At 41.3% G+C, this 15,086-nt stretch overlaps 1 protein-coding gene across 3 annotated transcripts in view; it reads left to right on the forward strand.

Annotated features, from left to right (window-relative positions):
- cd2ap (CD2-associated protein) overlaps positions 1 to 14,579 on the forward strand; it is a 79,793-nt gene extending 65,214 nt beyond the window's left edge. For all 3 annotated transcript variants that reach the window (XM_055872591.1, XM_055872590.1, XM_055872592.1), the window contains exons 15-19: positions 1,278 to 1,393; positions 2,394 to 2,477; positions 4,235 to 4,470; positions 4,852 to 4,915; positions 9,849 to 14,579. In XM_055872591.1, coding sequence (XP_055728566.1) covers positions 1,278 to 1,393; positions 2,394 to 2,477; positions 4,235 to 4,470; positions 4,852 to 4,915; positions 9,849 to 9,890 — 542 coding nt within the window. In that variant the 3' untranslated portion in view covers positions 9,891 to 14,579. The remainder of the gene's footprint in view (positions 1 to 1,277; positions 1,394 to 2,393; positions 2,478 to 4,234; positions 4,471 to 4,851; positions 4,916 to 9,848) is intronic.
- The last annotated feature ends 507 nt before the right edge of the window (positions 14,580 to 15,086 follow it).

Genomic DNA, 15,086 nt, shown 5'->3' on the forward strand with positions numbered 1-15,086 from the left:
TTAGTTTTTATTTTTAGAGTTTGTGTCGCTAATGTGTTGAGTTAATCCTCTAAACCCATGGGTGAATAGGTTTTTGGATGATAGAGGGAGAGAGGAGGAGGATGGCGGGATAAAAGAGGATGAGAAAGAGGGATGGAGGTTGGCTATGTTTACATCACCTCTCATGTCATGCCAAGGACAATCACAAACAGGAATAGACAAGAGAAAAGCTTTTAGGAAGAGATAAAGGGATGGAGATCGATCTAAGGGAAGACAAGGGAGTTTAGGCGAGGTGAGTTCTCAGAATCATGACATCATGAAGGTAGGAGTTTCCTGGGGAATCGTGTCTGTGACCCACGCCGCTAAAAGCATCAAAAGAGCTGCTAAAACCATAGGTCATTTGCCCTGTGGGATTAGGGTGTGAAAACAAACAGGGAAAAACACTCCTCCTTATTCTCCTTTGTCAACTTGACTCCCCTGGGAGTTCTGCAATGTTACTAAAAGTCCTGCCTATAGTCTTTATATAGGACGTTAACACTTCATTTTAAGGGTACCTAATAATCCATTTATAAGGCATTCATAAAAAATAAAAAAATATGAATCATTACTCCCGCATTTGTTATTGTTACTAAGCTAGTTATTCTCACATTTGTGTATATTTCGTTAAACATTCTGCTTATTCTTTGACCGGGTATTGCTGGAATGTCTACCAATGGCATGCCCGTTTTTTGTGAGAAATTGCAGGTTACTCAAAACATTAAGTATTTATATAAATCGCTCTCACTTTAGATTAGGGACTGCAAAAATACTTTACTAATGATTACTAAATGGTTTATAAGTGTGGGAGTAATGATTAATAAATGGTGATCACACAATTTTATAAATGCCTTAAATGGTTTATTATGTGTTACCCGTAGGACTATATAGTGCTTCATGTTTTTCTCAAAGATTGTCATACTGTGTGGCAGTTTCAGTGTGTACAATTCTCCATGAAATCTAAACAATGAGATGTGATTACAGCCCCATTCCTTAGTTGGTCTTCTTCCCAGAACTGTGTCTCTTCAGATGAAAAACCTGTGTGTTCTTCTATTTCTCATTGAAAGGAAAACACAAGGCGATAGAATGACAACTACTGTTCAATGGTTTTGGTTGCAGCGTCTTATTTCTATCCAGTTCTTTGTTCCATTTCATGAAAAGCTTATGATCTTTCTGCTGTCTGCATTTGTAAAGAAAAGTGCTGTTATTTACTTTTCTCTTTACGCCTCTCCCTCTGTATCTGTCTCGGTCTGTCTCTGAAGACCTGATGAGCTTTGATGATCTGTCGTCTACCTCTGAGAAGCTGTCTCACCCCACCGCTAACAGACCAAAGATGGCTGGCAAGAGGCTTCCTGCTCAGTTTGGAGGAGGCCACTCTGTGAGTACACAGATATACCAACACGCTGCTGAGGACCTAACTCTGCACACAGACACACCAACACGCTGCTGAGGACACAACTCTGCACACAGACATACCAACACGCTGCTGAGGACACAACTCTGCACACAGACATACCAACACGCTGCTGAAGACACAACTCTGCACACAGACATACCAACACGCTGCTGAGGACACAACTCTGCACACAGACATACCAACACGCTGCTGAGGACACAACTCTGCACACAGACATACCAACACGCTGCTGAGGACACAACTCTGCACACAGACATACCAACACGCTGCTGAGGACAACTCTGCACACAGACATACCAACACGCTGCTGAGGACACAACTCTGCACACAGACATACCAACACGCTGCTGAGGACACAACTCTGCACACAGACATACCAACACGCTGCTGAGGACACAACTCTGCACACAGACATACCAACAAGCTGCTGAGGACACAACTCTGCACACAGACATACCAACACGCTGCTGAGGACACCACTCTGCACACAGACATACCAACACGCTGCTGAGGACACCACTCTGCACACAGACTTGCAAAACCACACACGTTAATCTCGCTCCATACATTACGTTTACGCATCAAATTCCTCTCAAAAACACATTTGGCTTGCGGACCCTATCTGAACAGCAAATGTACATCACCGCATTCCATACACAGATATCGCACCTTATCTGAACCTCATGATGGGTCGGGGGAGTTGACGTGAGATTGGGATCAGGTTGCTACATGTCCACTTGAAAACACATCAGACATTTGAGAACAGAATAGCAGACATTTGAGTTGCATGAAGGGCTGAGAGGAGAGCTGTCAGGTCGCTCTGATTTGTCTGAGATTGACTGAGTTCCCTGAAGAGTAATGCGAAAGCCTTCCATTAGAAGCAGATTAACAAACCTGTGCGAATGTCTGGCAAGGTGTGTCAACTACTGAGCAGACCTGTTTTGTATGTTTGTCTTCTCAGCCAAACAAGGACATCAGCGTGGAGAAAACCTTCAAGTTTGACGAAGAGGACCGCCCCAAGCCAAAGTTGATAGACGCAAGAAAGGTAACGATGACATTGACGTGTCTGATTGCATTGGTTAGTGTCTAACCTGTATTGAACTTGTATGTGTGGTACACCAACCTCATTCCAGAACAACTATTTTGTATGTATGGCAATAAAGTTTTCTGAGTCTGAATCAATGGCCCAAATGCACATTAGATCTATCTCTATTCCTATACAAATCATCCCAAATGGATGCTATTGCTGCAAATTAGTCACTTAAGCCAATATTTGCACTCAGCAAGGAATTAATATAGACGATACAACACCCCAAAAAGAACAGAAAATATATGTCTCAGTTCAGAAACTGAGTCAGGTTTGTCTATAGATATTAACTAATACATCCTCGGAAAACTGCAACCGTCTTGTGATCTTCTGTTAAATCATAGAGACCTCTCTCAGTTCCTCTGGGCAATCCCTCACTAATAGGCGCCGTCCTCCTGCCAGGTTGTTTTCCTCCTGGCATCCCTCCCTCCCTCTGTATGTAAGCCACCCTTTTACTGTATGAAAGCCCTCTTATCTTGATGAACCCTGATCCCACCGGCTCCAGTACAGCACAGTCGCAAGCCTCTGGCATTAAGCTCCCTGAGGTCACACAAGATGGACGTACACATACGTCCAGTTAATAATTTACACGCATCCAGTCACACGCACTCACGCAGATATTCACATGCATTCACAAAATAATGCTCTTTTGCAATCCAACAAATCCACTCAGGCCTAGTGTAAGGCCGGTTTTAGTCACACTGGGAGACGGTGCTAGTTGTCCTACAGAGGCCAAACGGAGGGCATCCTCATGTTTCTAATGAAAACTTCATGTCCATCCTCGTGTGTGTCTTGTTAGCGTTTCCTCAGATGCCCAGTGGGGGAGTAACGCGGACATGCACCTCACGCTGACTCTGTGTGGGCAGGCCAGTGCCACTGGAGGCCGTCTCAAAGCACCCACCAGACTCTGTGTGGGCAGGCCAGTGCCACTGGAGGCCCTCTCAAAGCACCCACCAGACTCTGTGTGGGCAGGCCAGTGCCACTGGAGGCCCTCTCAAAGCACCCACCAGACTCTGTGTGGGCAGGCCAGTGCCACTGGAGGCCCTCTCAAAGCACCCACCAGACTCTGTGTGGTCAGGCCAGTGCCACTGGAGGCCCTCTCAAAGCACCCACCAGACTCTGTGTGGGCAGGCCAGTGCCACTGGAGGCCCTCTCAAAGCACCCACCAGACTCTGCGGTCACCAGCTGTTTACCTGTACCATTTAAATCGAGTGACTAATCCCTGCGCATCAAGCCCCATAACTGTGGGCTACAAAGTTCTATAGGTTGAATTAAAGATACCCTTTGGCTCCTTGGACATTTAAATCCTTTAAAATTAGATGTTGACCCTCTCGGCAGAGGAAAATAAGGAAATGAATGAAAACTATATCCCGAGGTGATGGGAGGCAGGAGAACACAATATTAAAGTACCCCTGACATAACTTCAGAGGGAGAAACAGGGGATCAGTTGTGTTCAATCCAAATGAAATAGCCTTCCACAGCTACAGTACGAACTGAATGCTCTGCAACAGTGTTTCAAATGGCTACTGTAGCTCCCTCCTAGCAGTCATGGCTGGTCGCTGGAGACTACTTACGGTATGTTACGACCAGAAGAATTGACTTGATTAATTTTGAACAAAGAAACACTGACTTCATTCGTTAGTCAAAAGCATTCAGAATGGAGGTCACAGCCAGGACAAAAATATTTTTATACCATCTCTCTCCTTCTTCCGCAGCCATCCATGCCCAGCTCACACTCCCAATCTCCCGTCCCCAAGCCCAGCCCATCCCCGTCAGAGGGGCTCAAGGCCAGTGCGGCTTCGGCCCCTGGCCGCAGAAGCCCCAGCCCAGGCCCCAGCGCGGAGACCAAGCCCAAGGCAGAGCCAGAGGAGCGGAAGTCTGAGCTGCAGGACCTCAGAGGCCAAATGAAAGAACTGCTGCTGTCTGTGGAGCTCCTCAAGACCCAGCAAATGTAACTAACTACCATTTTGCTTAGATCTGGTATTGTTCAGTTCCTACTATTTACTCTGTACTCCTCAAATGAAGCGTTATGTTTTTGTTAAGATGTCCAAACAAATGTTGCCTTGTTTAGATGATAAAGCTTCATTATAAAGCTAGCTACATAAATCAGTCAAAATTGTTCTTTGTGTACCCTTTTCAGAGCATTATTTTAGCTACTGTCCTATTTCTTTGTGCCCTACGGCTTGTATATAGGCGAGTCACTGTTGGAGCTTGTGAGTGGAGCCTGTTCAGGCAGAGTAATGGTGATGTGATCTTATTGTTGATCAGATGCTAGCCTGTCATGTGTTCAATCTCTGAGGAGCCTTGTAAACATTTAGGCTTTGCTTTGCAGGAGAGAGATGGCAGAGCTGAGAAGCGAGCTGGATGAGGAGAGGTTGAAACGAGTGGCCCTGCAGGTAAGTTGATGACGGTATCCGTCTTTACATCGCAGCTTGTCAGGTCCAGTCAGCGGGTGCGAGGTAGGCTGGAAAGACTGAGGTTCATACACACTGTGGAATGCTTTATGTCCCTACTCAGCACTAGTAGGGCTGTGGGGGTCATGACATTTTGTCAGACGGTGATTGACAAGCAAATAACTGCCAGTCTTACGGTAATTGACCATTAATTTACATAAACACATTTAGCATCTCCTGGCTTCCACGCACAGCCTACCACTGATGCAGACCTTTTGGAACATCTACATTTCAAAAAGTCTAAATCCATGTAATATAGTCTACACCATCACAAAAAATCCATGTAATATAGCCTACACCATCACAATAAATCCATGTAATATAGCCTACACATCACAATAAATCCATGTAATATAGCCTACACCATCACAATAAATCCATGTAATATAGCCTACACCATCACAATAAATCCATGTAATATAGTCTACACCATCACAATAAATCCATGTAATATAGCCTACACCATCACAATAAATCCATGTAATATAGTCTACACCATCACAATAAATCCATGTAATATAGCCTACACCATCACAATAAATCCATGTAATATAGCCTACACCATCACAATAAATCCATGTAATATAGTCTACACCATCACAATAAATCCATGTAATATAGTCTACACCATCACAATAAATCCATGTAATATAGCCTACACCATCACAATAAATCCATGTAATATAGTCTACACCATCACAGTAAATCCATGAAATATAGTCTACACCAGGGGTGTCAAACTCATTTCGCATCGTGGGCCACATACGGCCTAGGGAGATGTCAAGTGGGCCGGACCATTAAAATTATACCATACTCTGCTATAAATAACCAAAATATCATGTCTTTCCTTTGTTTTGGTGTAAAGAAGCACAAGAACATTAGGAAAATATTAAAATTTAATGAACTATCCTTTTACAAAACATTTCATGAAACACCTCATATTTCCTTAGACAAATGTGCAATTTACTTTTATCATTCACAAATATGCATTGCAACTGATCCCACTGATTGTACAAAGGCACAAAACTTTAATTGGTACTGAAAAATATAGTAATGCACTTTAAGATTAAATGAGACTTTTAAAGAAAGGAATTTTTAAACCACTTACACATACGCATATAAAATCTAAATGTAATCCCTGCGTACACCTTACAAACTAAGGAGAGTGATTTTAAATGTGTAATGAAGAAAGTGTTCGCCTGTCCTGTAAATCTGTAAACTTCATACATGAAACATACATACACATACAATACATACTGAAAATTTATGGAGTTGTATGAACAGTAGAATTCCATCACACAACTTTTGTTTTGAAGCTGCTGACTAACATTAAAGTGCACATTTTTTAAATCACCACAGTAAGGATTCATCTTCACAGAGCTGTATTCTTTCAATGCAAACAGTATCTAAGGCAGCATTTTAAAGGTGTTAGTCTAGTCTGGACTTATATTTTTCGCTGTGATGAGTCTCGTAGTGGCGTCGAATATTATATTCCTTCAATACCGAAACTTGTTGCAAACACACCAAGCACGAAGGTTTTCCGTGCATCTCTGTAAATAAATAGGACGTGGTCCATTTTTCTTTGAAAATTCTACACTCCTTATCTACTTTTCTCCGTTTGGATAACGACATTTTGGCTAATGAGGGTGTAGCGGAGAGGTAGAGACCAAGGTATTAACAACGTCGTAACAAGCAGCAGATGGCGCATTGATACCGTCTGCTGTTTTCAGTCTGTCTCAGTGATGCGGCTTGTCTTCTACTCTGATGGAAAGAGTGCGCCCCTTAGCGGATAATCCATGAATTGCAGCGAATAAAAAATATTAATTCCATGTCTTTTATGCATTTTTTCCACTTTCAAATTATCCTGCGGGCCTGATCGAACCTCCTTGGGGGCCGGTTCCGGCCCGCGGGCCGTATGTTTGACACCCCTGGTCTACACCATCACAGTAAATCCATGTAATATAGTCTACACCATCACAATAAATCCATGTAATATAGTCTACACCATCACAAATAGTCCATGTAATATAGTCTACACCATCACAATAAATCCATGTAATATAGCCTACACCATCACAATAAATCCATGTAATATAGCCTACACCATCACAATAAATCCACTATTTATTTTTGACAGGTTTAAGGAAACATGATATGAAGAAAATGTAGTCTATATCAGAAGAACAGAATAGCATACTCCGAGTTGTCCTTATGTTAGGCCCCGGCTGTGGGCTGCACTAGTTCATTTAACAGACGACATTTGCTTTGAATTCCGTTGCGTTATTTTATAGTATGAAGAATAAAATTGAACATAGCTGAATAAAATCTAAATTATATTTTCTCCAAACAATTTCTGAGGGAGTGTGCACATGCGGTTAACATAGAAACAGGTCCTCCTATATCCTTAATTTGGAGTTATTTATGCAACTTTATTTGATACAAAGTTGGGCTATATGTTTAGATGTTTAATACATTCTAAGGCTGCATGTTGCGACTCTAATGATGATTTGAGCTCTGCTTTGTTTCTTGCACAGGCTGCACACTTCATCAGTCTCTCATTCACAATTTGACAAGCACATGATAATGCCTAGAATTTCCGCTGCGGCAATGCACACAAAAAAATCCATGCCTTTTGCGGGCAATGGCCGTTGTGCCCTTGAGCTGAATATAATAATTATGATTCCCTTCTCCTGGCAGCCAATTGCCGTGCTCCGAAGCACTTCTCACTCACAATTCTTATTAGCCAATGCCTGTCACGTGATCGGGTCCTTCTCACAGGCATCTCAGCTCCGAAGTAGGCTACAAGAGAAGACAAACATATCGGGGACGCAGTTGCGTGCTTCCTTACCTAATTCTGAGGCGCATATTGAAGATGTTAGAAGAAATGTCCATCTTTTTGTCAGCCAACAAGATGAGGAGTTCTAACGAACAGCAAACGCAGTAGCCTGTCAATCTACTATTCCCCCATATTACAGAAGTTGACATTCTATTGTCCTTCTGTGCGAGATAAATATTCCAAACATAGTCTGGGACAGTTGTGGGATGCGATAGATCGGAAAAAATTAATACAACCACTACCATCAACAACAAAACATTTAAAGCAACAAAGCTGCTGCAACAGATCAGAACGTTTAGCTTAAAATGTTGGTGAACTATTAGGCTATTTCTTCACATTATAAGCGCAGCAATGTGTACACGGCAGTAGGCTATACGCAGGATTTGCCAGTTAGGCGGCTCTGCATCGGTTGTAAATTGGATGAATCTGCTTAATTTTAAGAAGTTATTTGGCCACTTTAGTTGTGATACAAACCTTATCAAAACATATAGGCAGGCCTATGGGCTAGGCTACATGAGGTGTGATACAAACCTTATCAAAACATATAGGCAGGCCTATGGGCTAGGCTACATGAGGTGTGATACAAACCTTATCAAAACATATAGGCAGGCCTATGGGCTAGGCTACATGAGGTGTGATACAAACCTTATCAAAACATATAGGCAGGCCTATGGGCTAGGCTACATGAGGTGTGATACAAACCTTATCAAAACATATAGGCAGGCCTATGGGCTAGGCTACATGAGGTGTGATACAAACCTTATCAAAACATATAGGCAGGCCTATGGGCTAGGCTACATGAGGTGTGATACAAACCTTATCAAAACATATAGGCAGGCCTATGGGCTAGGCTACATGAGGTGTGATACAAACCTTATCAAAACATATAGGCAGGCCTATGGGCTAGGCTACATGAGGTGTGCGACTGTAATTTGAAAAAGTCGCAAATCAAATATATGATCTGTTTCTTGCCTTACTGCACGCAAGCTAGGCATCATTCACAAGTGATAGGCTAATGTTGTCCCCCATCAGACTATTCTTAATTTAACTTGCCTTTACATATACTAAATAATATATTTGCGAATTTAGTTTTGATTTAGAATGGACCGTTATCATGCACCTGTCTCAGAACAGGGGGAAAAATACATCTCATCTATGCACTTAAATAGCAAATTGAGGAGCTTTTTCATCTGAATGCTGCCAGGAATACAATACGCCTGTTGCAAAGCAATGTGCTTAATATTAGGAAAGTTGATAAATACATATAGTAGGCCTAGCCTGTTTTCTCACGCAGTTGCATAGCCTATAGAAATGTTGCGCCACATGAGCTCATGGGCTCTCATGAATTGTTTTATTTAAATTTCGATTAGATTTGCATTGTCATAGTGATTAGATTGACAACAGAGTGCTGAGTACTAGGCAGTTAGCAAGTTTGATAGGCTACTAATGACTATCAGCAGCATCAGCACTTGGAGAAGCCTAGTTACCGTGACTAAACAGTCACGTGGAATTTGACTCGTGACCGCTGGTGTGGCGGTAATACAGTCACCGCAACAACCCTAAGCACTACTCACGGAGTCGGACCCAGTATACCCCAACCTTGTCCATCCTCCTCAGGAGCAGTGAGGGGAGGTAGGCCTGTGCAGACTCTCTCTCTGCCTCTCTCTCCTTTTGAATTCCATTTATGACAGAGCTTTTCTCTGATGAATGCAATAGATTTTCATATGGTGGCTTATTTCTGCCGTTGTCAGTCAACCTACATATTAGTATTCAAGTGACACTGAGCATGAAATGGCAGTGTGTTTTACACTTATATTGTAAATGGTATGGATGGGTTAAATTGGACCAAAAGTGGAAATAAGACTTTAATTTCATTCAAGATCTGATACCGACGTACCTCCCTGTGAGACTGTTAGCTATGATGTTATCAGAATTGCATCCGGTAATGGTTTCCCATGAGAAATTAGTTCAAATGGTGTCTGTGTGTCTCTCTGTGTGTCTCTCTGTGTGTCTCTCTGTGTGTGCGTCTGTCTCTTTCAGATGGAGATAGAGAAATTAAAGAAGATGGTTCATTCGACGTGAAGTCTGACCCAATCAGCCTGGGACATCAGTCACCTATCGGTCTGTCTCTAAGTAGAAACAGGAAGGGGACGATGGCATTCCTATAATACTTTTAGTTATCATCAACCTATTCCACATTTGTAAGATTTACATTTTTGCACATATTAAGGTTTTCTAGTTCTAGAAAGGTGTAATTAAATACAGATGTATATGTTTTTTGTTACTTTGTTTTTTTTAGTTTTTGTTTTGCCAACACAAACGACCGAGGCCTTACTAACTACTGTGCTGGACTGGCAGTCTCTGCATTCTCTATGGGAATGTGTGAGGGTTGCTCTCAATACTACTGATTCTGTATAAAGCCATAGGGGATCCCTTTTTTTTTTTTTTTTTTTTATGACTTGCAGGTAGTTGATTTTAAAGATGATTCTGATTTTCAGTTAAAGTATCCATATTAGCCTCCTTTAGATCATAATGAATTATATTGTGATATTTCCCTGTTGCTATAGCAGTGTTGTACTCCATTGCTATCGCATAAGGGATCATTTTCTTTGTTGGTTTTTTTATTCTAACATTCCTATCCAGGGTAACACTATTGTGCCTGTTAAACACATATTAAAGTGTTAATATTGGGAGATTACATTTATCAAACTGTTTAGACTTGCTGATGATATGTATTTGTAAGTTCTGACAATGTGCTTAGACATATAGAGGGTCCTTTTTTCTTTTAATTTTGTTCTTGTAAAGTACATGTCACGTGGAACGGTTCTCTCAGAAAGAGAGTGACAGGTGTGTTATATAGATCATATATTTGGTACCATCAAATACAGCCAATAATAGCGCTACTTGAAAAGAGCACCAGTGGTTTATGAGATAAACCTACATTTTATTTCACGCCACGGTCAGAATTGTGGCTTACTCATTGATTGTTGTTATCTTGCACCAACTCCTGTACGCCAAATTGCTTTGACCGCTCTTTTATGAACCATATGCAGCTCTCTAAATCTCTCTGTAGACAAAATCATGTGTGCTTTGAAGAGTGAGCAATCTCTTTCTAACCTCCCAGATGAGACCTGAAGTCCTGTATAGCAGTGACCTTTGTGTGTTTCCATGTTGTTCTGAATGTGTCTGGTTCACACGTCTTTATACTTGGACCAAGTAGAAACGTGGAGCATGGAGGCCAACTGAGCACATAGTCCAGTACACAGTATCTCTGCCATTTCTCATTACTGTAAGTGAGAGGCTGAATGGAAAGGCATTGGGGAAGAGATCTACTTGATACAGAAGGGTTAAGCTCTGCACTGTACCTATGCACAGCCAGCACCACTTTGTCAATGAAACGTACGTGATTGAACTCAACGAAGGACAAAGTGTTTTTGATGGGATGCGTTCAGTGTACCGGACAGACAAATCATAAAAGAAATTGCCTTTGATGAAAAGCATCTTTGAGGTTGTCGCTAGATTATGCAGCATTTTGTTGATTCCTAACGTGTTATTTACCCATCATGACCAGAAGGATGTTTGCCTCTACTCCAGATCATCCTGAACACTGTGGATGGCCTTCTTTCTCTACATCCTTCTTCATATTCTTTTTTAGCAAGCTAATTATTTACATTTTTTTCTATATATATATATTAGTACCAGTCAAAAGTTTGGATTCACCTAGTCATTCAAGGGTTTTTCTTTATTTTTATTATTTTGTAGAATAATAGTCAAAACTATGAAATAACACATATGGAATCATGTAGTAACCAAAAATGTGTTAACCTCTCTAGGCTAGATGGGATGCTACCGTCCCACCTGACCAACATCCAGTGAAAGTGCAAGGCGCCAAATTCAAACTACAGAATTGTAAATATTTAACATTCTTGAAAATGCACATGCAATATGTCAAATTAAAGCTTGACTTCTTGTTAATCCAGCCACGGTGTCAGATTTCAAAAAGGCTTTACGGCGAAAGGAAACCATGCGATTATCTGAGGACAGCACCCCATCAAACAAACACAGACAATCATATTTCATCCCGCCAGGCGCGACACAAAACTCAGAAATAACGCTATAATTCATGCCTTACCTTTTGAAGAGCTTCTTCTGTTGGCTCTCCAATATATGTCCCATAAACATCACAAATGGTCCTTTTGTTCGATTAATACCGTCGTTATATCTCCAAAATGTTCATTTATTTGGCGCGTTTGATCCAGAAAAACACCGGTTCCACCTCGCGCAACATGACTACAAAATATCTAATAAGTTACCTGTAATCTTTGTCCAAACATTTCAAACAACTTTCCTAATACAACTTTAGGTATTTTTTTACGTAAATAATCAATAGAATTTGAGACAGGATAAACTGCTTTCAATAGTGGATAAAAACAAAGTGGAGCGAGCTTTCAGGTCACGCGCCCCAACCACAACAGTACACTAGACTCGACCCTCGTTCTGAACAGCCCTACTTCTTCACTACACAAAGGACAAACATCAACCAATTTCTAAAGACTGTTGACATCCAGTGGAAGCGATAGGAACTGCAAGCAAGTGCCTTTAGAAATCTAGATCACCATAGAAAACTCATTGAAAAGAGAGTGACCTCAAAAAAAAGAAATCCTGGATGGTTTGTCCTCGGGGTTTCGTCTGCCAAATAAGTTATGTTATACTCACAGACATCATTCAAACAGTTTTAGAAACTTCAGGGTGTTTTCTATCCAAATGAATAATATGCATATCCTAGCTTCTGGGCCTGAGTAGCAGGCAGTTTACTTTGGGCACACTTTTCATCCGGACATGAAAATACCGCCCCCTAGCCTAGAGAGGTTAAACAAATCTAAATATATTTTATATTTGAGATTCTTCAAAGTAGCCACCCTTTGCCTTGACAGCTTTGCACACTCTTGGCATTCTCTCAACCAGCTTCACCTGCAATTCTTTTCCAACAGTCTTGATGGAGTTCCCACATATGCTGAGCATGTGTTGGCTGCTTTTCCTTCGCTCTGCAGTCCAACTCATCCCAATCCATCTCAATTGGGTTGAGGTTGGGTGATTGTGGATGCAGCACTGGGTCATTGTCCTATTGAAAAACAAATGATAGGCCCCTAAGCGCAAACCAGATGGGATGGCGTATCACTGCAGAATGCTGTGGTAGCCATTCTGGTTAAGTGTGCCTTGAATTCTAAATAAATCACAGACTGTGTCACCAGCAAGCACCATCACACCACCACCTCCATGCTTCACGGTGGGGACCATATATGCAGAGATCATCTGTTCACCTACTCTGCGTCTCACAAAGACACGGCGGTTGGAACCAACAATCTCAAATATGGACTCATCAGACCAAAGGACAGATTTCTACCAGTCTAATGTCTATAGCTCGTGTTTCTTGGCCCAAGCAAGTCTCTTCATCTTAATGGTGTCCTTATTGGTGTCCTTTAGTAGTGGTTTCTTTGCAGCAATTCGACCATGGATACCTGATTCACTCGGTCTCCTCTGCACAAGTGATGTTGAAATGTGTCTGTTCTTGAACTGAGGCACATTTATTTGAGCTGCAATTTCAAAGGCTGGTAACTCTCATGAACCTATCCTCTGCAGCAGAGGTAACTCTGGGTCTTCCTTTCCTGTGGTGGTCCTCAGAGCCAGTTTCATCACATTTTTCAAAGTTCTTGAAATATTCTGTATTGACTGACCTTCATGTCTTAAGGTAATGATGGACTTTCGTTTCTCTTTCCTTATTTGAGCTGTTCTTGCCATAATATGAACTTGGTCTTTTACCAAATAGGGCTGTCTTCGGTTTACCACCCCTACCTTGTCACAACACAACTGATTGGCTCAAACGCATTAAGAAGGAAAGAAATTCCACAAATTAACTTTTTACAAGGCATGCCTGTTAATTGAAATGCATTCCAGGTGACTACCTCATGAAGCTGGTTGAGAGAACCAAGGCAAAGGGTGGCTACTTTGAAGAATCTCAAATAAACAACTCAAAATATATTTTATAACACTTTTTTGGTTACTACATGATTCCATATGTGTTATTTCATCGTTTTGATGTATTCACTATTATTCTACAATGTAGAAAATAGTAAAAATAAGGAAAAAACATTCAATGAGTAGGCAGTGTCCAAACCTTTTAACTGGTACTATATATATATATATCTCACACACACACACACACTGATCTCACAAAATGGGAAATTATCGTTATTCCTTCTTCACATGAGTACACCAAGTCGTGTACTATCCTCAGGCTTAGAATCTTATCCCTTAAAAGAAAACATTCCTGATCAGGGACTGTGCTTGCACGTGTTTGTGTATGCATGAAAGGAAACCTGAAAGCCTGTGTATGTATCTGTGATGTTGGGTTTGGGGTTTGTCCTAAGTGTGTTTGGCCTTGTTGACTGGTCCGGGTAAAATAAAGGGCAAGATTACACATTGATCCCTAAAGCAATAATATCTTTCTCTTTTCCATCCCTCAATGTTTCTCATGGCTACATTCTAAGTTGAGCTTGAGCAAAGAGTTAATCATGCAAATATATATATATTTGAAAAAGCTATCCATATAACTGTCATTCAGCTTAATACTGTACATTCAATTATTTGATGCAAAGAAAATAGGAATTATGTGCACATTTAACATCTGTTCAAGTTATCTTGTTTACATGTGCTGTAAAATTGCATGAACTGAGATTCTTCCAAAATGAATAAATATAATCTTTATTTACACTCATGAGTACCAGGTTATTTTATGTGATATTGTCCACTAGTTGGGCTCTATCTTGTCTTTTCTCTCCAACACTAGAGGTGGGTACACTATACCCTCATGGGGAGTCCTTTTCATGGCTTGGTAAGCGAGAGAATATATTTACTCATCAGTAAATGGAGGCAGAGTAAGAAGACTGACACACTGAATTGATTGGTCCACAACTTATTATAACGAGGGAGTCTATCGGATGAATCAGGGATGACTGATAACATTTTGATTTGAACACCTTATGGGGAAGATGGATAGGAAACTGTTCTGCAATGACAGGAAACGTATTTTCCGCGTGTGCATTCTCTACGGATCGTTAAGTATGAGCCTGACAGAACCATAGGCTACCTGCATATCTGACATCGTTGGACAGGTCGAACCTAGTCAGACGTCAGTGTTGGCCCTTGGAGCCCTCCTGTTCTGCAGAGAGAAAGAGTGTGAGGGACTTACCCTGTCAGAGGCTACAGTCAATTCCACTG

This window comes from Salvelinus fontinalis, chromosome 20, assembly GCF_029448725.1.
Source record: "Salvelinus fontinalis isolate EN_2023a chromosome 20, ASM2944872v1, whole genome shotgun sequence".
In the NCBI taxonomy this organism is placed as follows: domain Eukaryota; kingdom Metazoa; phylum Chordata; class Actinopteri; order Salmoniformes; family Salmonidae; genus Salvelinus; species Salvelinus fontinalis.